Raw genomic sequence first — 25842 nt, forward strand, 5'->3', positions numbered from 1 at the left:
TCCACCAGGATCCTTCTTACTTCATTTTCGGCCATGTCAAGGGTCACTACCAGGGCTTGATTGTGACCCCGGGTGACGCCTTCAAAGTCCTTGTTGCTGAAGGAGATTACTTGTTCGGGGAAGGCTTGGATGGACATCACTTCTTGACAGGAGCCCGGGCTAGGGGGAGGTGAACAGGATCCTCCTAGCACCACGTTGACAATGTTTTTCTGTTTCCCGGATCCCCCTGTTTTGTCGGCTGTGTTCCGGGCTATATATTGCCCCATGTTTCCTTTGCTGATATGTTCTTCAATGAAGTACTTAAGGGATATGCAATTTTCAGTTTTATGACCATGGGTACCATGGTAATCACAGTGCCTGTTGGTAGGTCTGCTTTCAGGAGGAGTCTGCATGGGTTTTGGTGGGTAGTAGAAGGGTTTGTCTCGGACCTCTTTGAGTATGTCCTCGCGGGACCTGTTTAGAGGAGTCCATTCGGGCTCTGGTTTCGGTTCCCTGGTTGCTTTGTTTGGACCGGGGTCACTTCTGGACCCGGATCCCTGTTGGCTGGTCCTCTTGGAACCTGATTGCTGGATGAAGTTTGTCTGTCTGTCTGGTTTGAATTTCTTGTCCTGGTGATATTCTTTCCGGGGTCTATCCTCTACCTGCTTTCCTTTCGAGCTACCCTGTCGGGTCATTCTCATGGCTTGGAGTACATCAGTTTCCTTGATGAATTTGGCAGCCATGGCGTAGGCAGCTGCCAGGCTCTGGGGTTCCTTGTTGATCAGCTCGACCACATATCTCTCGTTTTGTTCCGGGTCCAAGTTCCTTCGGAATATGCTCAAAGCCTCACGCTCGTCCAGGTTGGAGATTTTGTTGATTGCTTCCTGGAAACGTTTCATGTAATCTGAGAGTGCCTCATTGTCATACTGACGAACCGTTTCCAGGTGACACATATGAAGTTCATGTGTCTTGTTTGCTCGAAACCTTCTGAGGAAGGCTTCTCTGAAATCTTTCCAGGACCCGATGCTCCGGGAGGGGATCCGGCTGAACCATCTCTGGCCCCCCCCCCTTGAATGTGGATGCGAAGAAGCGGCACTTGGTCAGATCATTGTAGTAGTAGATCAGGGCTATCTGTTCAAAATAGTGTAGGTGTTCCTCCGGGTCACCTAGTCCATTGAAAGATTCGAAGTTGTAGTGTTTCATACCCTTTTGTCGGGGTATGGATTCCAAGGAGTGGCTGAAGGGTGTCAGGGTTCCCCCAATTTCAAGCCCGGCATCATTTCCGATTTTCCGGTTGAGTTCATTGATCATGTCTCTGAGGTTGGTTTGCCCCGGTCTCTCATCCTCGTCATCAGAGATGAGTTCGGGTGTTGTTTCCTTCCGGTATCGCTTGGACCGGGATCCTTTTGTCAACTTCTCCTCTTCGAGTTGAATCCGGAGGGCGATTTTTTGCTCAAGTTTTTCCTCTTCCTCTTTTCGGATCTGTTCTTTCCTTTCAGCCAAAATTTTCAACCGGGTTTCCTCACTTTCCTTTTGTTTCTTTTTCTTTGCTTTGTCTCCGATCCGGTCGAAGACGGAGCCCCGGGACTGACGGCTGTTCCCGGAGTCCTCCGACTCACCGATATCCTCGAGTCTGCGGTTGCTTTCCCGGCGATCCTGGTACTGTCGGATGGCCTCAGCCAAATCCTCTTTGGTGAGTTGTGATAGGTGGAGGGTGGTGATTGGTACGTCGGTGTACTTGTATTGGTTCATTTCGATGGTGACCCGGGCGTCATTGGGGTTGATGGTTTGATTTTCGTCCGGGTTCACATGGGTGAAAAGGGGTCCCGAGGCATGATCCTGGTTCGGGTTATCCTGGTATGTCTGAGGGTTGTCCGGGTTCTGGGGAAGACCCAGGTGGGAGCGTGTTCTTTTTGCCATGGTTTCAAGAACTCACACAGGGTATATGGTTGCTGTTTTGGTGACAGTGCTCACAAATAGTATAGATAGTGATAGGATGCCAGAAATAGTGTGCACAAGTGGTCAACTTACTATTTTCAGAGATACCACAAATAGTTAAGTGACAAAATGTGTGCAGGTGTGAGACAAAAAGATTTTATGTGCTACAGACAAGATTAGGGTTTTGCTCAGACAGGGTTTGCTAACATGCACATATCAAGAAAAGCATAGACAAGATTAGGGCATCGAAAAAACTTCCACCAGGTAAAAGGAGCTAAAGCATGAAATCCACTCTACTCCCTCACATAGAAGATCTATGTAAGGGAGTGGGGGGCAAATGATATGGTATAACCCGGGTCGACAGACCCGGGCTCAAACAAGGACCCCGTCCCTCACATAGAACACAGAAACTAATCCACCAACCCTACCAGAGTACGCCGTCCGGATAAGGTACAGGACCCGGGTAGACCATGGGCATATCCGGATCACACTCCTCGACCGGGGTCAAATCTTGTACCAGCCGACACTTGCTGCACAAGGCACAGACTGACACAATAAAGACAAATGTAACGGTCAACTACTGGCGATAGAGACAAGCCAGGGAACATTCCAAAATACTACTCCTACGCCGACACCTGGACACGTGTAGGGGATCGAACCCCTACACGTGTAGGACCAGGATCCAGGTACGCACCCTTAAACCCTAATCCTTGGCCTATAAATAGACCAAGGATCAAGAGTCTAAGGGTTACTCTCTTTTTACACCCATTCATACACACACTTACACTCAGCATACACTCAAACACTCTCAGCCACCAGCAACCACCAGCCAAACACCTTCACCCACCACATATAGATAGCACTCTCTCTAATCTTTATCCTTCCGAAACCTACGCTTACTCTCACGCCGGAGGCGCTTCGGGGCAAAACCCCCCCGCCGGCGTTGTTTTGTAGGCCCCCATCCAGCAGCTGCACCACGGAACCACCAGTCACGGCGGAGGAAGGACCGGGATCGGAGATTGGCGTTATCAGGTAGTACTCACAGGAGCATTAGTTTCAAGGTTTAACAATTGGGGACAAGTTATCAAGCATTCTTCAGTTATGTTTTCCAGAAAAAACCAGATAAAATTTTTAGACTGACGACAATCGCAACTTGATTCAGGAAACGACACAGCATCGAGCTTTAGAGTTCATAAAGCCGGAAAATCCCTGCTATTTTGAGGCAATATGCAATTTGTCAGGTGAAGAGTTAAAGCAGGCAAACTAATAGAATCCAGTAACTGAAAACCCTAAAGTAGCAATGTGTCAAATTCAATATTCACTTTGAGTACATCCGATTGACGTTCTTGCCGAAGGCAAAAATTGTAAATTGAGTTCTAAGATTATGCCAAAATCTATTTTGCCAAAGCAATTTGGCTCAAAAAATATTTCTAAGTAGTACGGGTACCTACAACTGTGCAATTAGGCTCCCACTGAAATTCAGTAGAATTTTTTTTTAAAAAAATTATCTCATCCAATCAACTCCAAAACATATCCCAGTTTCATAGTCAGGAAGGATTCAAAAGAAACCAACCCTTTAGTAGTTACCAAATACGGCTAACAGTCATGAATGACACAATCAAAACACTAACAAAATGAAGTAATACAACAACATATCAAAAACCAGAAAATAGATGATCTCCGATTGAGCCATTAGCAATAAAAGAGTCAACTGCATCAAGCTTGTCTGGTAGGAGGTGAACTATCTGGAATTGTTCAACGCAATTCAGATGATTGACCAACCATTTTACATTGAATGATCTTTGCAAGTTTGCAAACTGAGCCCTGTACTCCGCAATCATCTCAATATCAACCTCAGTCATCAAAGTTCTGGTATAGTCTTTCACTATGGTACACAACATGTTCAGCTTCATTGTACACAACTTTTTGCTATTGGTGGTAAAGGGGTCAAAGGTTTCTGGATACTTCTTCTCTATGCAATCAAGTAGGCTCAAAAACTCCGAGTTAACCTCATGGCCCTTCCATAACCCAGTTTCGCCGGAAGCCCTAGAAGAACTCGCTCTATCATTTTTGGGCTCTGCAACGGGAGTTGCTAAATTTCCTGGCAACTGCCTTTGAAACCTTTGACAGGACATGCTAGCTGAGTTATACTGCAAGAAATACAAAAGTGTAGTCAATTATAATTTGTTAACACAGACAAAAAAATTATAATAACTTAGTTGTAAGATAAAAGTTGGGAGTCGAATTTATTAAGTAAATTACAGCCTCTGTACCTAAAAAAATAATTAGGCTGCCAGAAAAAATATCATTATCCACAACAAGACTGAAAAATTAGGCAATAACAAATCGAGAATACCGCGCAAAAGGAATTTGCATTTACTGTTAAGTTTGATGAGGTTTTGGTGGAAAATTAACAAGGAGATCGGTGCAGAAATTTAGTTTCTTTTTTATGGCAATCCCGAACATCATGTTCCACTTCTAACTCATTCAAACTCCAAGCTTATATGCATTACAAGAATATATAAAAGGTTTGTGCACTTAAAAGTACTATTTAAAGGCTCTTAAAGCTAATATTTACAAATTTGAGCAAATTAAAATACAAGAACTCAACTATAAAACACAGAACATAAAATTTTAGGGAATAACTGAGGTCCAAGAACTTAACCAAGTGCACTACATTTTCAAACTGCCTCATATATATATACAAGATCAATGAAAATTCTAGTTATACTAATTGAAAAATACAAGCAAATATATAAATGCTTTATGCGAGAAACAATTTGGAACTCAAAGCAACACGAACAATAATTGGGAGACCAAAGGTAACATATATAGATAGATAGAGTAGGATTAACAGATCGATGTACTTGTCATCCTTCTTGTTGAACATGATTTTTAGGGTATTATAAAGTTCGTCCTTGCTATAACCCCAGGCAGTGGCGGAACCAGAGGGGGGTTAGGGGATGCTAGAGCCCCCTAACCTCAAAAATACAATGTATATTTTTTTTTGCAGCCCCCGCTGAATTTATGATGTCAATATAATTTTATTAACCCCGTTGAATTATAAATGTCATAGCGAGGGACTTATTATAAAAGAAGAAAAGAGAAGACACTTAGTTTAAAGAGAGTCTAATTAACAAATACATTCAAACAGATACACTCAGAACAACTAGATCATGCAAATTGTATGATGCATGCTGAGTACTACATTAGAAAAATAATATAATATATAGTTAAGAGGGAAAGTGTGCTCATCATTGTTGAGGAAGAAAATAGAGCTCCTAAGTTCCTGAAGAGGTGCTAGGAGCTTGTTGGAGTTCATTTTATCTCCATATTCTTCAAATTTTGCCTAAAAAGCCCATACGAAGAAACTTTTGGACATGCTCTCATAAGTCATACGCACACATTGACACTATACCCTAACTCGGTGGAGCTCTTTTGATGAAAGTTATCTTGACAATTACTTATGATTTGTCATAATTTTTACAACAAAGCACTCGGAATATTATAAATACTATGACAATGGTTCGAAGTAAATTAAATTGCAACTATTAAGAGAGGAAGAATGGAAGACATTTTTAGAAGATGTTCACTGCTATAAAACATATTTTACTAACTTTTTTATTTAACGAGTTATTGATCTAATTTTCTAAGAGATGGATAACCATTTTACAGAAAGAAACATAGAGCTACTATTTTGTATTGGCTCTTTGGATCCTAGAAATTAATTTTCAAATTTCAATAACTCAAAAATGGTCCGTCTTACACAAATTTTTCAAAAAGATTTCTCTTTACTAGACTTGGAGTTGTTACCAAATCACTTACACAATTTTATCTATGATATGAGAGCAGAGATTAATCTGGATGTCAAAATATAGGAAATCTTTCTCTCATGATGGTTAAAACACACGGACACACTGCTTATCCCTTAGTTTATCTTCTGGTTGAGTTAGCTCTGGTTTTACCGGTTGTCATTGCTACTGTTGAGAGAGTTTTTTTTTGTTATGAAAGCAATCAAGACTTATCAGCGTAATAGGATGGAAGATGCATGAATGAATGATAGTAGTATGATGATATATATCGAGAAAACTATTATGCAAATATGGATGCCGAAATATTTTTCAGCCCCCCCTAACTTTTACTTCTGGTTCTGCCACTGACCCCTGGTATGATATTTGTATGACCAAATGACATCTGACATTCGGTATAGTGTTATATATATGCAAATAAGCATGCTCCAAAAAAGTTCTCAAAAAAAGTTGCCTAAATATTGCCAAAGAAAAAGAAAATGAACGATGCTTTCTCTTTTTTTTTTCTTTTTTGGTGCGAGCATATGTAGTATTATATTAGAAGGAATATGTAAATTGAACGTAAAAAGTTTCTAAATGGTTATTTGAAGAACAAATTTTGTCTGGAACTCTGGAAGTTTAAATGCTTAGATTATTAAAACATATGACAAAATTCGATAGAAGAAATAATATAAATGAATAACGACATAGATTATTAAATTACATGACATAAATTGATAGAAGAAACAATATCGAGTGAATAACTTAGTCACTGATCATTGAACATTGAGTAACATATATACTTGGTCTGTGGATGTGCTAATCTTATGGAACAGTGATTACTAGATGTCGCTGAACACAACATGCACAGTATCAGATCAGCGACATAAAGCACATTTTCTTGCAGCAATAATGCTACTGAAAAACCACAATTTCCATAAACATGTCAGCTAATATAATGGAACTCCGTCTTGGTTGATTATGGAGTAGACATACACTAGATATAATTGTTAAATGTGGCAGACTCAAGATTATAAGATGTCACAAAACACAACATGCACGCACTACAAAAAAAAGGGCAAAACCGACCGCCTAAACCGACCGGCATGAAAAAAGTGTCGGGATAAAACCGATGGGCAAAAGTCGGTCGGTTTTAGCCTTGCTGACAAGACTTCGACTTATTTTAGCCGACCTAAATCAGCTTGGCCGGTTTTAGAGGTGACGTGTCCGGCTCATAACCGACCAACGTATCGGCCGGTTAAGTGTTTGTGTATTTTTAATCAATTTTTTAATAAATTGTTAACATAACGATGTCGTTTTAATTCTAAAGTCAAAACCGACTGGTCCTCGGTCGGTTTTAACCCCATTTTATATATTTAAATATGTTTATTTATTTGGAAAATGGATTAAATATACTCGTCACAGAAGGGGTTACGACGCCGTTTTATGTTAAAGAGCATAACCGACTGGTTGGTGGTCAGTTTTAAGCCGTTAGTTTTGCAACTCAGAAAACCGACCACCTTTGTGGTCGGTTTTATACGTGTTTTCACGACCAATCTGTCAAAACCGACCACCGTAGTTGGTCGGGTCTAGGCCTAAAACCCACCGCTTTTGGGCGTAACCGACCATATTTGGCGGTCGTTTTTGTCTAGTTTTTTTGTAGTGAGAGTATCTGCTTTCAAAATTAAAACAAGCAATACTGCAATTACTCGAAAATTTAAAAGGGTTTTTAGGTACCTGAGGCAATTTAGTGACTATGGTGGCTTCTGGGGAGCGACCAAGCAAGTAGCGTTTGAGGTCAGCGGATATACTTGAATCTTTATGTCCCTGTGGTACCTTCACATGATTCAACTGATAGAATGGAGAAGGAACCTGGACAAGAAGTTTTGAAACAGCAGAAAGTGCCTAGAAAAATACCCCCAAAAAAAGATTAAGATATGGAACTGAGCTGCAATTTAGATCTAGAATTTAGCATGCACTAAACAAGACTTTATGGTTGTTTCACCATGACTTGGCCTCCTTCTGCAGTATACTGGCTGCAGAAGCTAAATGATGAAGTGCATATACTGTTAACAATTTAGCCAAAGCTACTAATGCCTAAACACTAATTTAACGAATGTTATCAGTCATACAATCAATAACTATATAGCATCTTCAGTCAGAAAAGGAGATAAATTTATAATGACTGATAGTAGTAATATTGAAAAGAGAAATATAAAGTTACCTGAACGGTCGCTGAGTCTAGGGTAAGAATCTTAGCATTGCTCAGTCCTGGAAACATATAAACAACCCGAGTATAATAAAGCTTGAACTCCTCCAATGATGCAAGAGGCTCGTCCCCATTGCTACCCCGTAGTTTTATATTCACATTCTCCAACTCAGACACTCCGAACATGATAGGAAAGAAACCAACAGAAGTAAAATTGCGGATATGGTGCGCCAAAACAATGATATTGCCAGAATGATAAGTGGTAGTTCTCACAGGTGAAATGATTTCAAGGTTTTCCAATTGGGGACAAGATATCAAGCATTCTTCAGTTATGTTTTCCCGGAAAAACAAGATAAGACTTTTCAGATTGACAAGCGCAGAGAAGAACCTAGATTCGGGGAAGGACACAGCATCGAGCCTTAGAGTTAATAAAGCCGGAAAATCCCAACTATTTTGAGGCAATATGCAATTTGTCAGGTGAAGAGTAGTTAAAGCAGGTAAACTAATAGGATCCGGTAACTGTAAACCCTCGAGTACCAATGTGCGTAAAGCAGGCAAGCATAACAAATGCAATTCAGGCAAGAGGATTCTATGATCGGGCTGCGCAGCCAAATTTAAAGTTGTTAAAGCAGGTAAATTCCAACAGCCAGTTGTCGAAAGTTCACCTTGAATTGGCCTTAATGTGAGTTTATGCAAGGAAGGAGAGTTCATACTGTATATACAAGAATCCAGTTTAAAACCTGAGGCCGAAGTTTCAAATTTTATATCCCGAGCATTGTTAAACATTGCTTCAAACATATACTGGGGAAAAAGAAGTTGTTCTACGACATGATCAAATTCGAAATTCACTTTGAGTAAATTAGATAGAATATTTCGGCGCAGGAAAAATTTGGAAATAAAGCGACTTCGAGTTTCAAGTATATGCAATTCGGATTCCAGAAAGATGTAATTAGTGAAATTGACATACGGAAGAGTAGTCCAGACAAGCTTCCATCTTTTGGAGAGAACGCTGGTCTGCACAGCCGATTTAGCATCAACAAAGGAGAGAATTTCATGAATTAAGTCGTTACTCAACCAGCTTATTCTGTCTTCACCTTCTCCTGATAATATTGCTATCTGCTTCTGCATCTGCTCCATTGTCTGCCCAACTGTCATGATTTCACACAGCAGAGATTTGACGATGCTGCTAGAGAAGTTGAGGTGAAGTAGAAAATGATGCCCGGTCTATACTATTTAATTCTTCGAAATGTTGTAGATTACTGACAGATTTTTAAAAACATAAAAAATATATCATGATTCATAAAATTTATTACTTACAAGAGAGTTATCATTTTTAAATTCCCTATAATTTCATAGAATTTTAGTGATTAAGTTTTATTGAATTTTTAATCATAAAATAAATTCCTGATTCAATATCATCAAAATTTTTAGAATAATTTAAAATTTTAATATAATTTTTAAAATTTTGAATTTAATATATCATGATTTCATTTTTTTTAAAAGACGGATAATAGAAGTTAATTTCATTAATGAAAAGATATAAAAAATATTAATTTCATGACGTGTTTTATAATTCACTATTTAACTATTTAATATGTTATTAAAGATCTAAATTTGAATCTCATCAACAACGTTAATATATTTGTATTATTATATTGATTTAAAATACTAATAAATAAGATTTGAATCCCGTACAAAATATATTACAATTATATAAAATAATTTAACTCTAAAATACAAATATTATTTTATTTTCAGAAAAAAAATAATTAAAAAATGAAAAGTCATACATATAAACATAGGATCGAAATTGAAAAAACACATAATCATATAATCCTTCCTTCATGGATATGTAATCAAGGATTTTTTGATGAAATATGTACATGATATAACCCTACAATTGTTATTTTGAGCAACCATCATAAAAACTATCATCGTTAAATCAATACCATAAAAATAAAAAAATAAAATCAAACTGAACACAAATAAATTGGGAACTTATCCAAAAAAATCAATAGATAAATTAAAAGTATTGAAAAGAAGAAAAGAAGAAAAGGATGAGGCTTTCCACAGGTGAATGCCTATGGAAGCCCCACAAATAACAGGGACGACTACTCCATGACAGAGAGAATATTAGGATTCTTTTGGAGAGAGAGGAGGATATAAGTAAAAAAACCTTCTAATTACCTATAAGTAAAGAATTAAAAAATGCTATTATATTTTAGTTTAATTAAAAGGTTTCTAGGTAATTCATGCAATCGAAGTAGGCTCAAAAGCTCCGATTTAACCTCAACCGCCCCTACCATACAAATTCAATTTCACCGGAAGCCCTAGAATAGCTCACTTGATCATTCTTTGGCTATGAAACTGGAGTCGCTGAACGGCTAAAGGCTTTACCGGCAACAACCTCACAACCTCTGAATGGACTGGCAAACATATAATACAAACGTATAGTAATATAATTTATTAACACGAAGACAAAACAAAATTATAATAGCTTAATTGTCATATAAACTTGGAAGTAGAAATCTGTCCAATAAATTTCATACTTTGTGCCTAAAAAAATAAGTACGCTACCAGAATATAGCATTATCACACAAGACCAAAAGATTAAGCAAGAACATATGAGACTGTGCGAAAGAAATTTGCATTTTTTGTAAGTATTATGAGGTTTTGGCGAAAAAGAAAACCGGTCGATTTCAATCATTTCAGGTCAAAAATAATTATTTTCGACCGTCGTGAAATGGTTGAATATAAGCTAGTCGAAATTACCACTTCGGTCGAATATAATTATTTTCGACCGCATTTTTATGTTTTCGACCGCGTAATTTTGATCAAATTTGGTCGAAAATAACCTGCCGAAAACAGTCAAATTTATATTTTTTTTATCAAAAACGGTCGTTTTTATTTTCGATCAAAAACGGTCGAATTTATATTTTCGACCAGAAACGTCCTCAAAAAGTTTAAAATTCGAAAGGGCGGAAAATTTCCGCCACAAATTATATTTGAACGGAGCTTATTTTTGACTAGAACCATGCGCGGGAAAAACTGGAGTGAGTTGCCAAATATATAATGGTCGTGTTTATTATTTTCGACCGTTTATTGTCGAACGGGTTTATATTCGATCAGAAACTGTAGAAATTAGATTCCGGTCGAAAATAGCTGCTTTTCTTTTAGTGTTGTTAGCTAACATACCAAAACTCTCGCCAGTTTAGTTACGTGGTAGACTCGCCTACACTAGTTATAGTCTTATAAAGCACACTAGTTATCGTCTTATAAAGCATCCAGAGTTGAAACATGTGATTCATGATTGTCAGATGTCACGAACACAACATTCACAATATCGGATCAGCCACGTAAATCTTTCTTCGAGAGATAATATGCTAGTGCGAAACAACAATTTCCAAAAATAAGTTAGCTAATATAATATTGGAAGTCTATCTTGAGTGATTATTGCGTAAACTTGCGTACATAGTTACAAATGTGGCTTATGATTGTTAGATGTCAAAGACTCCTGATTATTAGATGTCACAGAACACAAATAGCACAGGACAATATTAAGACTAGATATGCTGCACTTGCTCGAAGAGTTAAAAGGGCTTTTAGGTACTTGAGGCAATGTAGTGACTAAGGTGGCTTCTGGAGAGCGACCAAGCAAGTAACGTTTGAGGTCAGCGGATATACTTGAGTCTTTATGTCCCCGTGGTACCTTCATATGCTTCAACTGATAGAATGGAAAAGGAAATTGGACTAGAAATTTTGAAACTGCAGAAAGTACCTAGAAATATACCCCCAAAATGATTATCATATATGGAACTGAAAATCAGTTTAGATCTAAGATTTAATTAGCATGCACTAAACAAAATTTTATGGTCGTTTCGCCATGACTTTCCTTTCTGCAATATACTGGCTGCAGAAGCTAAATGAAGTGCGCATATACTCCTAACAATTTAACCAATGCTACTAATGTCTAAACTATATAGCGTCTCCAGTCATAGATTCATAATGAATGAAAATAGTGACATTAAAGATAGAAATAAAATGTTACCTAAATGGTCTCAGAGAGTCTAGGGTAAGAATCTTAGCACTGCTCAGTCCTGGAAACATAAATAACCCGGGTATAATAATTCTTCAACTCCTCCTATGATGCAAGAAGCTCATCCCCATTGCCACCCCGTAGTTTTATATTCACATTCTCCAGCTCAGACACTGCAAACATGATTGGAAAGAAACCAACGGAAGTAAAATTGCGCATATTGGGCGCCAAAACTATATATTATCTTGCCAGAATGATTAGTTATAGTGCTCACAGGTGCATTGATTCCAAGGTTTATCAATTGGAGACAAGTTATCAAGCATCTTCAATTTTGTTTTCCCGAAAAAACAAGATAAGATCTTTTAGGCTGACAAGCGCAGAGAATAATTTAGATTCGGGAATCGACACAGCATCGAGCTTTAGAGTTAATAAAGCCGGAACAGCTATTTCGAGGCAATATGAAATTTGTCAGGTTAAGAGTTGTTAAAGCAGGCAAACTAATAGAATCCAGTAACTGAAAACCCTAAAGTAGCAATGTGCTTAAAGAAGGCAAGTACCGAATACGATTGAGGCCAGATAATCCTATGATCGGGCTGTGCAGCCACATATAGAGATGTTAAAGCAGGTAAATTCCAACAAAGAGTTTTCAAAAGTTCACCTTCAATTGTCCTTAATGTGAGTTTATGCAAGTAGATCTTAAATAGGATATACTAGATCGACTAAGATCCAAACCTAAGCACGAAGTTTCAAATTTGAGACCGCGGGCATTGTGCAAAATTGCAACATACATGCACTGAAAGAAAAAGACTCAAAAAATTATCAAATTCAATATTCACTTTGAGTACATCAGATTGACGTTGTCGCCGAATGCGTAAAAAAAATAAATTGAGTTTTGAGGTTATGCAAATGACAAAGGGTGGCCGTAAATTTTCAAAAATTGCAAAAAAAAAGGCAGGACTTAAAAAATAGTAGAATAGTGGCTAGAGTCTACTTCCATCTTTTAATAAGGTGGCGCCCGTCAACCGCCGTTAATATAACTCCGTTAACTCCTAACAGTTAGGAATAAATGACAAGAGGGTGGTTGGAGTTTTCAAAAGTTTCAAAATTGTGGCTGAACTTTAAAAATAGCAGAATAGTAGCAGCCAATATTTGCAATTTTTGAAAAACTCCAGCCACCCCCTTGTAATTTATTCTTAATGTTTTGGAGTTAACGGAGCTATGTTGATAGTGCTTGACCGGCGCTACTTTGTTAAAAGATGGAAGTAAACTTCAGCCACTATTATGCTATTTTTAAAGTTCAGCCAACTTTTTACAAATTTTGAAAAACTCAAATATATATATATATATATATATATATATATATATATATATATATATATATATATATATATATATATATATATATATATATATATTACCAAAGCAATTTGGATCAAATACATATTCCAAGTGCAAGTACCTACAACTATGCAACTAGGCTCACACTGCAATTTAGCAGAAATTAATTAATTTTCTTAAAAAATATCTCAGTCAATCAACTCTGATCCAAAACATATCCAAGTTGGAAGGATTCAAAATAAACCAACTTATCCAATCAGTTACCAGATATACGACTAACAGTCATGAATGACACAATTAAAAACAATAACAGAATGAAGTAATGCAACAACATATCAAGGACCAGGAAATAGATCATCTCCGATGTAGCCAGCATCATGACTGCCATCAGCAATACAAGAGTCAACTGCATCAAGCTTGTCGGGTACGAGGCGCGTTATCTGGAGTTGTTCGACGTAGTTCAGATGGTTGACCAACCATTTTACATTGAATGATCTTTGCAAGTCAGCAAACTGAGCCCTATACTCCGCAATCATCTCAATATCAACCTCTGTCATCGACATTCTGGTATAATCTTTCACTATGGTACACAACATGTTCAGCTTCATTGTGCACAACTTTTTGCTATTGGTGGTAATTAAGTGGTCGAAGGTTTCTGGGTACTTCTTCTCTATGCAATCAAGTAGGCTCAGAAACTCCGAGTTAACCTCGTGGCCCTTCCATAACCCAGTTCCGCCCGAAGCCCTAGAAGAACTCTCTCGATCGTTCTTGGGCTCTGCAGTTGCTATAATGAATTTCCTGCCAACAGCCTTTGACTGGACATGCTAACCAATTTACCCTGCAAGACATACAAAAGCATAGTCAATTACAATTTATTAACACGAAGACAAAAAAAATTATAATAACTTAGTTGTAAGATAAAACTTGGGAGTCAAAATCTATTAAATAAATTACAGCCTTTGTGCCTAACAATAATTAGGCTACCAGAAGAAATATCATTATCCACAACAAGACTGAAAAATTAATAGGCAATAACAGATAAAGAAGACTGCGCGAAAGGAATTTACATTTACTGTTAAGTATGATGAGGTTTTGGTGGAAAATGAACAAGGAGTGCAGAAATTTAGTTTCTTCTTGATGGAAATCCCAAACATCATGCATGTGTTACTTCTAACTCATTCAAACTGCGACCTTATATGCATTATATGTAATAAGTTCTAATTGGTTATTTGAAGAACGGATTTTGTCTGGATCACTGGAAGTTTAAATGCTTAGATTATTAAATCATATGACCAAATTCGGTAGAAGAAATAGCATATATCAAGTGAATAACAACATAGATTGTTAAATCACATGACATAATTTGATAGAAGAAACTATCGAGTGAATAACTTAGTCACTGATCATTAATCTTATGGAACAGTGATTTCTCTAGATGTCTCAGAACACAAAATGCACACTATCAGATCAGCGGTGTAAAGCATTTTCTTGCTGCAATAATGCTAGTAAAGAAACCACAATTTCCGTAAACATGTTAGCTAATATAATGGGAACTCCGTCTTGATTGATTATGGAGTAGACTTCCATACACTAGATATAATTGTTAAATGTGGCAGACTCATGATTATAAGATGTCACAAAACACAACATGCACAGTATCTGCTTACAAAATTAAAACAAGAAATACTGCAATCACTCGAAAAGTTAAAGGGATGCTTAACTACCTGAGGCAATTTAGTGACTATGGTGGCTTCTGGAGAGCGACCAAGCAAGTAGCGTTTGAGGTCAGCGGATATACTTGAATCTTTATGTTCCTGTGGTACCTTCACATGCTTCAACTGATAGAATGGAGAAGGAACCTGGACAAGAAGTTTTGAAACAGCGGAAAGTGCCTAAAAAAAGACCCCCAAAAATTGATTAAGATATGGAACTAAGTTGCAATTTAAATCTAGAATTAAACAAGACTTTATGGTTGTTTCACCATGAGTTCGCCTTCTGCAGTATACTGGCTGCAGAAGCTAAATGATGAAGTGCATATACTGTTAACAATTTAGCCAACGCTACTAATGCCTAAACACTAATTTAACAAATGTTAACTAATTTAACGACTGTTATCAATAACTATATAGCATCTTCAGTCAGAAAAGGTGATAAATTTATAATGACTGATAGTAGTCATATTGAAAAGTGAAATATAAAGTTACCTGAACAGTCGCTGAGTCTAGGGTAAGAATCTTAGCATTGCTTAGGCCTGGAGACATATAAACAACCCGCCTAAAATAAAGCTTGAAATCCTCCAATGATGCAAGAGGCTCATCCCCATTGCTACCCCGTAGTTTTATATTCACATTCTCCAACTCAGACACTCCGAACATGATAGGAAAGAAACCAACAGAAGTAAAATTGCGGATATGGTGCGCCAAAACAATGATATTGCCAGAATGATAAGTGGCGGTTCTCACAGGGGTTTTGATTTCAAGGTTTTCCAATTGGGGACAAGATATCAAGCATTCTTTAGTTATGTTTCCCCGGAAAAACAAGATAAGATTTTTCAGATTGACAAGCGCAGAGAAGAACCTAGATTCAGGAAAGGACACATCATCGAGCTTTAGAGTTAATAAAGCCGGAAAATCCCAAATATTTTGAGGCAATAGGCAATTTGTGAGGTGAAGAGTTGTTAAAGCAGGTAAACTAATAGGATCCGGTAACTGAAAACCCTCGAGTACCAATGTGCGTAAAGCAGGCAAGCATGACAAATACCATTCAGGCAAGAGGATTCTATGATCGGGCTGAGCAGCCAAATGTAGAGTTGTTAAAGCAGGTAAATTCCAACAGTGAGTTTGGGAAAGTTCACCTTGAATTGGCCTTAATGTGAGTTTATGTAAGAAAGGAGAGATCATAAAGTATATATAAGAATCAAGTTTAAAACCTGAGGGCAAAATTTCAAATTTTACCTCCCGAGCATTGTTCAACATAGCTTCAGACACACACGTCAAAAAAAGGTTATCAAATTCGAAATTCACTTTAAGCAAATCAGATAATAGATTGTTTCGCCGCATGAAAAAATTGGAAATAAAGCGACTTCGAGTTTCAAGATTATGCAATCCGGGAAAGATGTGATTAGTGAAATTGACATACGGAAGAGTAGTCCAGACAAGCTTCCATCGTTTGGAGAGAACGCTGGTCTGAACAGCCGATCTTGCATGAACAAATGAGAGAATTTCATGAATTAACTCGGTGCTTAACCAGCTGATTCTGTCTTCACCCCCTTGTGGTTCTTCTGATAATCTTGCAATCTTCCGCTTATCTGCCTGCTCCATTGTGTACCGAAGTTGAGATGAAATTCACACAGCAGTCATCTTGATTTTATGTTACCACCTAAGTTGAGGTGAAATGTTTTTTCTTTTTTTAAATGTTATAGATTCCGAGCATGTTTTTAAAACATAAAATAATATCCCGACTCATGAAATTTATAAGTTTTTAAGAAAAATCTCATTTTTGAATTTAATATATTCAAAGAATTTCAAATAATAATATTCGATTATTACTGAATTTTCATTTACATTTTAAAATCTTGATTCAATATCATTAAATATTTTAGAATAATTTCAAATTTTAATTTAATATCTTAATATTTTAATATAATTTTTAAATCAGAAATATATCTTGACTACATTTCTTAAAGTACGTTAATTTCATGAATAAAAAAATATGAAAATTTTTAATTAAACATCATCCTTAGTTTATACTTTTATTCATTACATTTTGAATATTTATATATAATTATATTATATTATTAAAATAAAAAGTACACAGATTTGATGATTAATTTGTAATATGAGTATGGTATAACGCATTATAACTATTAGATTACTTAATCAAATTAGGTAGCTATGTATATCTATATAGGCAAGTGATCAAATAGAAACTAATGTTATTCTAGAAACTAGAAACCACTCCCATGATCACTGTTTATAACTGCTAATATCACTCGTTTATACGATATTTATCACTATTTTATGCAGTTAAATTAGCAATTTTTATTATTGATAATTGAGAGAATTTACTTATGTTTGCTAGTGGTTATCGATTATTGATGATCAATTATAGATGTAGGAGGTCTATGATGGTAAAAAAATGATGAGATGAGGTGTGTGGTGGTGGTAAATAATCATTAGTAATGGCAAGTTATGGTGAAAGCGGTGGTAGGTCAATCGTGGGTATAGGTGACCACGGTAGCAGTGGAATGGGTTAATAATGATGCCCGGAGGTTCATCAATGTGGTATGAGTGAAGATGATGATGATATATGTTGTATACATGTATATTTACATATCTATATTTTCTGAGATTTCTTGTATAGGAAATAGTGATTTGTGATGTACAAATGAGTGATATTTGCAGTTAAAAATAGTGATAAAAAATGGTCCGATACTAGTTTCTAGGCTAATTTAGTTTCTAGTGGAGTAAGCCCCTATATATGTATATATTATAAATGATAAATTATAAATTTAAATAAAATATGTTAATATATTGGGATCTTTTTAAAAATACCCATCTGTAAAATCATTTTTTTAAAAATACTACCATCTTTTTCATTGTTTTTAAAAATACCTTTTCATAAATTTTTTTTTTCAAAAATACGATTTGCAACTTTTGCAACCTCATTTGCAACCTTGGGCGGCGCAGCCGTAAAAGTTGCAAATGAGGTTGCAAAAGTTGCAAATGAGGTTGCAAAAGTTGCAAATAAAAATGGAAAGTTGCAACTGTTGCAACTGTTGCAACCTTGGGCGGCGCAGCCGTAAAAGTTGCAAATGAGGTTGCAAAAGTTGCAAATAAAAATGGAAAGTTGCAACTGTTGCAACCTTGGGCGGCGCAGCCGTAAAAGTTGCAAATGAGGTTGCAAAAGTTGCAAATGAGGTTGCAAAAGTTGCAAATAAAAATGGAAAGTTGCAACTGTTGCAACTGTTGCAACTGCAATTGCAACTAGTTCAACTGAAAACTGTAAGTTGCAAATGAGGTTGCAAAAGTTGCAAATGAGGTTGCAACTGCAGTTGCAACTTTTGCAACCTCAGTGCAACTAAATGCAACTGAAAACTGTAAGTAACAACAGATGTATGGTGTGCCCCTGGCGGGGCCATTAGATTACAATAGAATCAACTGAATGCAACCATATGCAACTGAATACAACCATATGCAACCATATATGCAATTACAAATCCTGATTTCAAGTTCCAGTTTTCAAATGTCGTTTTCGACCTCATTTTCGGAATCGATATATATATATATATATATCGATTCTGAAAATGAGGTCGAAAACGACATTTGAAAACTGGAACTTGAAATCAGAAATTCAGTTGCAGATGAAGTTGCAAAAGAGGTTGCAACACGGCTGGCTAGTTGCAAATGAGGTTGCAAAAGTTGCAAACAGTATTTTTGAAAAAACAATTTTATGAAAAGGTATTTTTAAAAATAATTCTGGAAGGTAGTATTTTTGTAAATAATTAAAGAAAAGGTAGGTAGTTTTGTAGATTTCCCTAATATATTTTAATTTTATGTCTATTATTTGAAACTAATAATATCAATAATTACTCTTAATATTTTGTTCAAGCTCGGACATGTAATAATATCTTATATATAATTAAAAAATGAGTATTGTAGTAATAAGTTTAATTTATTTCATAATTTCACACTGGATCTTTTCGGAATCAATTTATAATACCTGTAATTGTCCCGGTCATAATAGCATGTCTTTTATTTTTCAATTACATATATTAATATGTTCTTGTTTCTTTGGTTTTGTTGTTTGAAAAGAGATGAAATTTATTAAATGGATATTATTGTTTATTTGTACTGGATCTATTATGGATTTGTTTTCTTTATTTGAATTTTGCTAATAAATTTTGGGTTTTCAGTTATTTCAAGATATGAAGAATGAAATTTTTTGTGGTTGAAACACTCGGTGATACTATTATGTTGCCATTTGCAAATATTCAGTGTGCGGTCTCTTGTATCTATACATTTTTTAATGTGAAAAATGTGCAAAAAAGGATAAATTTCACCATAATGTTCAGGTGATCGACACTTTTATGTTTTACATAGATAGCTCTGATAGCTTTATTGATTACTTTAAATCTTATAGTTATCAGTAAAAATTTATTTGTTTGACGGTCAACCACACCTCGGCTACAAGTTAACAAATTCAACAATAATAGTGAGTCTATTTGAATTAGATTTGGATGTATATACCTGTATCCACCAAAAAATATGTTAATTTGTATGTGTGTAATATATATATATATATATATATATATATATATATATATATATATATATATATATGATTATTGCCAATATGTGTAATCCAACAAATCCCACAAAAATCGTCATTTCCATCTATATAGCCAACCTTAACCAAACACTCATATATCATTTACATTATAGAGAGTTGTTGTGTGTTTAAAATTTGAATCATTATTGTAAATCATATCCCATATTTAAGAATCAACTCCGAGAATTGGGGTTCAAATGAGATGGGAGAAATGGGGAATCCGCCCAGCTCATCGTAAATAGGAATGAGATAGTGATAATGTGTAAATTTTCGCCCGACAAATATGGTATATGTCTAATCCCCACGATGTTCCCCGCCCCACATGTATATATATACACACATACATACATATATACACCCACATATATATCATACATAAGAGTGTGTGCACGTGATCTTAAACATGAGTCTCAATGTCTTAAACTAAGCATTATTAATCTTCTTCTGTCTAACATATTATGGATGAAAATTTCCGTCGTGAATACCGAGAATTGTTGTAGTGGAAGGAACATATAAAATTTAATGTGAAAGTTCTAATTGAATTTAAATGCGTATATAGATTATTTAATCACATGGTATATATAATTTAATAGAAGAAACATTATCAAGTGAATAACAATTTAGATTGTTAAATCACATGTTATTTGTTAAATCTAAGTCAAATTTATGAAGTAGTAAAATTTTTGAAGGAGTAAATTTTTGGATCAGTAAAATTTCTTGACAAATATATAATATAACCAAAATATTTTGCAGGTATGCAAAATAAAGACTATAAACTATATTTACATAAAATATACTATTAATTATAAAATTCATAAAATCAGTTTGAACATTTCACAATTCCGATATTAATTAATATTTACAAATAATATAAAGTTTCGATTCATGTTTATATTTTCATCCAAATTTATACTATACATAAATATATTATTTATATTTAAAAAAAATTAAAGTTATATAATACGATCATAATAAATATATATTAGAATTATAAAGGGAGTATTAGAAAGTATGTACTGTTTTTGACCCATGGCCATCCGGCGCAATTTGAAGATCGGGTCGTCCAGCAGAATTCTGGTGATGAATGGTTCATGTATCAGCTAATTCAGTGCCCCATGTTAACAAATGATCCCCTAGTACATAATGTAGATGTGAGCTAATATAATGTAACTCAGTGGCGGAACCAGGACTAAAAGTTAGGAGATTAATCTGGACTTCAAAATATAGGAAAGATTACCTATATTTTGAAATCCAGATTAATCTCCGCTCTTACATCATAGATAAAATTGTGTAACTGATTTGGCAACAACTTCAACTCTAGTAAAGAGAAATGAACTCAACATATTTTATATTATATTTCTAATGTACAAAGTACTCAGCATGCATCATACAGTTTGCATATGGAGATGAAATGAGCTCCAACAAGCTCCTAGCAACTCTTCAAGAACTTAGGAGCTCTATTTGCCTCCTCAACAATGAGGAGCACACTTTCCCTCTTAACTATATTTTATATTATTTTTCTAATGTACAAAGTACTCAGCATGCATCATACAGTTTGCATGATCTAGTTGCTCTGAGTGTAGACATTTATAATTCAGTGGGGCTAATAAAATTAAATTGACATCACAAATTTAGCGGGGGCAAAAAAAAAATATACACTGTATTTTTGAGGTTAGGGGGGCTCTAGCATCCCCTAGCCCCCTCTGGTTCCGCCACTGACTCTGTCTTGATTGATTATGTAGGAGACTTGCATACACCAGCTATAAATGTGACTCATGATTGTTAGATGTCACAGACTCGTGATTGTTAAATATCACAGAAAACAACATGCGGAGTATCTGCTTACAAAATTGAAACAAGAATGCAGCAATTACTCGAAAGTTAAAAGGGGTTCTTAAGTACCCGAGGCAATATAGTGACTATGGTGGCTTCTGGAGAGCGATCAAGTAGGTAGCGTTTGAGGTAATTAGTGGATATAACTGTTTCTTTACATCCCAATGGTACCTTCACCTACTTCAAATTATAGAATGGAGAAGGAAACCGGACGAGAAAGATTGAAACAGCAGAAAGTGCCTAGAATATAACATACAATAGTGATTCATATATATATATATATATATATATATATATATATGAAATTGAGCTGCAACTAGCTAGGTCTAAATTTTAACATGCACTTGAAAAAGAAGGCTTGGTTTTCTTCCTGAAGTATCTAATTTTGTACTTATAATTGATACTGGAGAAGCTAAACAAAGTGCATTGTCATTTCTTCTTGGGAAAATTGAAAACTTCAACAAGCATCCACATTATAATGTCTTCAAGTCGTCCGAGAAAATTCAGATCAACGTGTATACTGTGTAGGAGTATCAGCTCCATGAAACACTAAACTATACAAATTAAAAACAAATATTATACAGTATTTTCCGATAAAGACAAAACAAACTATTGATTATAACATCAATATGAATTAATTATGCTGTTACCTCAATAGTTTCCAAGTCCTGAGTAAGAATCGTAGCGCCACTCAGTCCTGGAAACATGTGAATAACCTGAGTGCAATATCTTCTCAACTCATTTGGTAATGGCATAATATCATTCCCACTGCTATCCGGTAATTTAATATTCACATACGCTGTAGTTTTCCAATTGGGGACAATTTACCAATCAATCTGCATCTGTAGTTTTCCAGATAAACAAAATGAGATTACGTAGATTGACAAGTGAACAGAAGAACTTATGATTATGGAACGGTACACTATCTATTTTAAGAGTTGATAAAGCCGGGAAATCCCAAACTTTTCGAGAAAATGTGTAATTTTTAAGATAAAGAGTTGTTAAAGCAGGGAAACTAACAGAATCCGGTAACTGCAAACCATCAGGCACTAACTTCCGTAAAGAAGGCAAGCATGTCAAATAAGATTCCGGCACGATAAGCCTATGATCAGGCTCTAAACCCGTTAAATCCCAGTGTAGAGTCGTTAAATTAGGCAAATTCCAAATATCTTTTTCCGAAAATTCATTAAAAAGTAACCTCAACGTAAGTTTCTTTATCAAATTAAGGGAAATTCTGTAATTAAAAGAATTGGGTAGTATTATTATGTAAGAGAATTTAAAAAACTCAAAAAAAAAGAGTTAGGAATTTGTGGCGGTTTTGCCGAAATAATGTGCCAGTAACAAATCTGCTGCGAGGTAAGGGAGTGAATCAGTGAATGTCACCATACTATGCCCTTCCTGCAATACGAATGCTGAACATATTCTTCACATCTTTTTCTGACTGTGAATTTGCATCAAGCGCATCATCTAGGATGCAGTTTTGGTATGTGCACTGTTAAATACGGGTCTGATTAGTTGCTGCAGAAGTTGAGCACCGGGGACAGCGACGAAGTCATTAGTATTGCCACTGGCCTATGGGGCATCTGGAATGCTCATAACACGAAAGTTTGGGACAATAAGAGGCTTACACCACCCCAAGGCCGTCTCCAGGATTTGGGAGGCCATCGTATTTTTGAACCAAAATCTAAAATTTGATGAACTAAAATCACATGAAAAATTTGCAGTAGTAAAAATAATTCTTAAATAAGAAACAAAGCATAAAAATAGTTCAAGTTAAAGCTAAGAAGTTATTATTTATCTTGCTTTTGAGTGTCCATATTCCTAAACTGGTGTATAGGGGAGAAGAATAGATATTATTTTAATAATTTTATTGAATCTATACTATCTATAATAATCCAACATAGGTTTAATTTGTAGTCGTACAAAATGTTGGTTTGGTCATCTCCTTTATAACTACAAGTAGGTTACATGTAGACTTTTCTTACTCTTACAATATTAAAGAGTTTTATACCGTTCAAATTACAAACACTTGTGATGTAATACAAGATAAAAAAAACTCCACCATTATTCTTTTAAATATAACTTATATATTATTTATATACTATATTATAATAAACCGATATCGGTATAATTTGTAGTCGTCCAAAAAATTTAATCAGTTGGTAAATATAATCTGGTTAAAATCTAATTCATTAATACTAAAATACTAATAAGATGATATTAAAATTTAAATTAATTATAATACATTACGACTTCTATAACCGCCCGTGCTCGCACGGGTTAAAGGCTAGTATAATTAATAACTAATAATTATAAATATTAATACTACTGTGTATGTATGTATATTGGAGGCCCCTTTATCGATGGAGGCCCTAGGCAAATAACCGGAGAGACTCCCCCTGAAGACGCCTCTGCACCACCCTTAGCAATGGATTGGAGTAAAAAACTGTTGAGTGGGTGTCAACTCAAGTCCCATATCGAAAATATAAAGAAGATTTGTCTTAAATATAAGCACTCAAAGAACTCCATTAGTATAAGGCCTTTTGGGAGAAGCCCGAAAACAAATTCGTGCGGGCTTGGCCACGGTTCAGAGCGGACAATATAATACTAATGCGGAGTTAACGGGTGTTGCGCGGTCCAACAAAAACAGGTCTCTAGATGATGTGAGGTGAGAAAGAAGCAACGAAGTACACAGGTGGATACTGAGGATACAGACCAAGCTGCAAATAAGGGGTGGGTTGCTCCTGTAGAGGGAGAGTTTACCCTGGTGCTTGAAGCTGAGGCAATGGGAGTTTGTGAAGCCTTGTCTTGGTTACTCACTTTACCATACATGAAAATCTCATTTGAAACTGATTCCCTCACCAGAGGCGGATCTTAAGAGGGGGCAACTGACCCCCCTTAAATTTTATTTTTTTTAACATTATACATATTTTTAGGTTGTAAAATTGAAATTGACCCCCCTTAATTTTTTTGTGACCCCTTTTAATTTTTTTTACAAAAAATTGACCCCCCTTAACTTCATAGTCAGATCCGCCACTGCCTCACCACAGTCAATGCAATATGCAAAGCTGCGGATTACAGACTAGAAGTTGGTCATATCTTTGAGGAATGTCGTGCTATTCTTAAAGCTAGGCGTAGGATCTTTCTATTTTATTAGAAAGCAAAAACGCTCGCCGTTGAATGAACAGGAGGCTGAGTATTGTTCAACCTGTCCTTAGACATACGCATGCGAGAAATTTGACCCCCATCTTATTCTCTCAATTGCCGCAATGATTTCATGTCTCCTCTCACTCTTATTTCGGAGACTATAGTAGTGATGCTTCGGTTTAATAAAATAATCTCTTATGTCTAAAAAAAGAAGACCTATTACACTTTTAAACAAAAAATTGTTTAAATTCCAAATTCAGTTTTTGGAATACTAAATGAAAATATAGTATTGTTGAGCACGAGCAGTCCCATTTTCAGCTTAGTTTGGAGAGTAATAAATTATAAGATACAATAAAACCACTATACTTAAAAAAAATATGGACGGTAAATTTCATTGATTTATCAATATTATTAACTAAACAAGATTAAATATATACTTTCACTATAATATTTGGACCAAAAATATGTAATCTAAACATTAATTTATCAATTTTTATTTAATTCGAATTTTACTGTAATATATAAACGTATGTTACTTATCAAGTTGATCAAATAACTAGAAAACTCAATTGCACTCGATGAGTTTATCAAAGAAGTTTTGTTGTTCAAAAGCGTCTACTATTGCTTGTGGTTGGATATGTCTGATTTCATTGGATGTGTTAAGTTCCAAAATTCACATACTAATGTAGCAGCCTAGGTACAAAAGCAACACTGGACGATTTAGCGAGCAAATATAGAATGGGTCATTCAGAAGTTTTTTGTTGTCAATTGTCATCCAGTCCAAATAAAATTCTATCAAATAGTCTTAACTTAATGAGATAATTTCTGGACGACCCAGGAAATTAAGCCCTTAGTTCCAAACATACAAGGCTACTCCAATCCAAAAGGTAACCAAGTATTTGGAAATTAAGGCAGTGAAAGCTAAACTCGACAATAAAACCAACTCTATTAAACATAGAAAATGAACAAGACGCATAACAAAATGATCATGTATAGACAGACCTACAGATATCCAACTCAGGAAAACAAAGTGATCACTCGTACCATATAAAACTAAAAGCAACATCTCTACTCACAAATCAACAAAGAGCAGCTACTCTGTAGCTTTAGCAAAACCACTTCACCCAAAATCAATCACTAATGTCATATGATCATAATTAGCAACTCGAAACATCACCTCAAGTCCAATAAAAACTATGAACAATACCTCAAGCTACATAAATGACAAATAAAAACTATGAACA

General features: G+C 35.5%; 1 protein-coding gene across 1 annotated transcript; it reads right to left on the reverse strand.

Moving 5' to 3' along the window:
* Positions 1-3572: 3572 nt before the first annotated feature.
* Positions 3573-9069, reverse strand: LOC135150054 (uncharacterized). The gene is made up of 3 exons (XM_064086247.1): positions 7930-9069; positions 7443-7610; positions 3573-4067 (listed from the first exon to the last, which is right to left on the reverse strand). Exons 1-3 carry the CDS (start codon positions 9067-9069, stop codon positions 3573-3575), a joined length of 1803 nt encoding a protein of 600 aa, XP_063942317.1.
* Positions 9070-25842: the final 16773 nt, after the last annotated feature.

The sequence above is a fragment of the Daucus carota genome, chromosome 1, assembly GCF_001625215.2.
Source record: "Daucus carota subsp. sativus chromosome 1, DH1 v3.0, whole genome shotgun sequence".
Taxonomy (NCBI): domain Eukaryota; kingdom Viridiplantae; phylum Streptophyta; class Magnoliopsida; order Apiales; family Apiaceae; genus Daucus; species Daucus carota.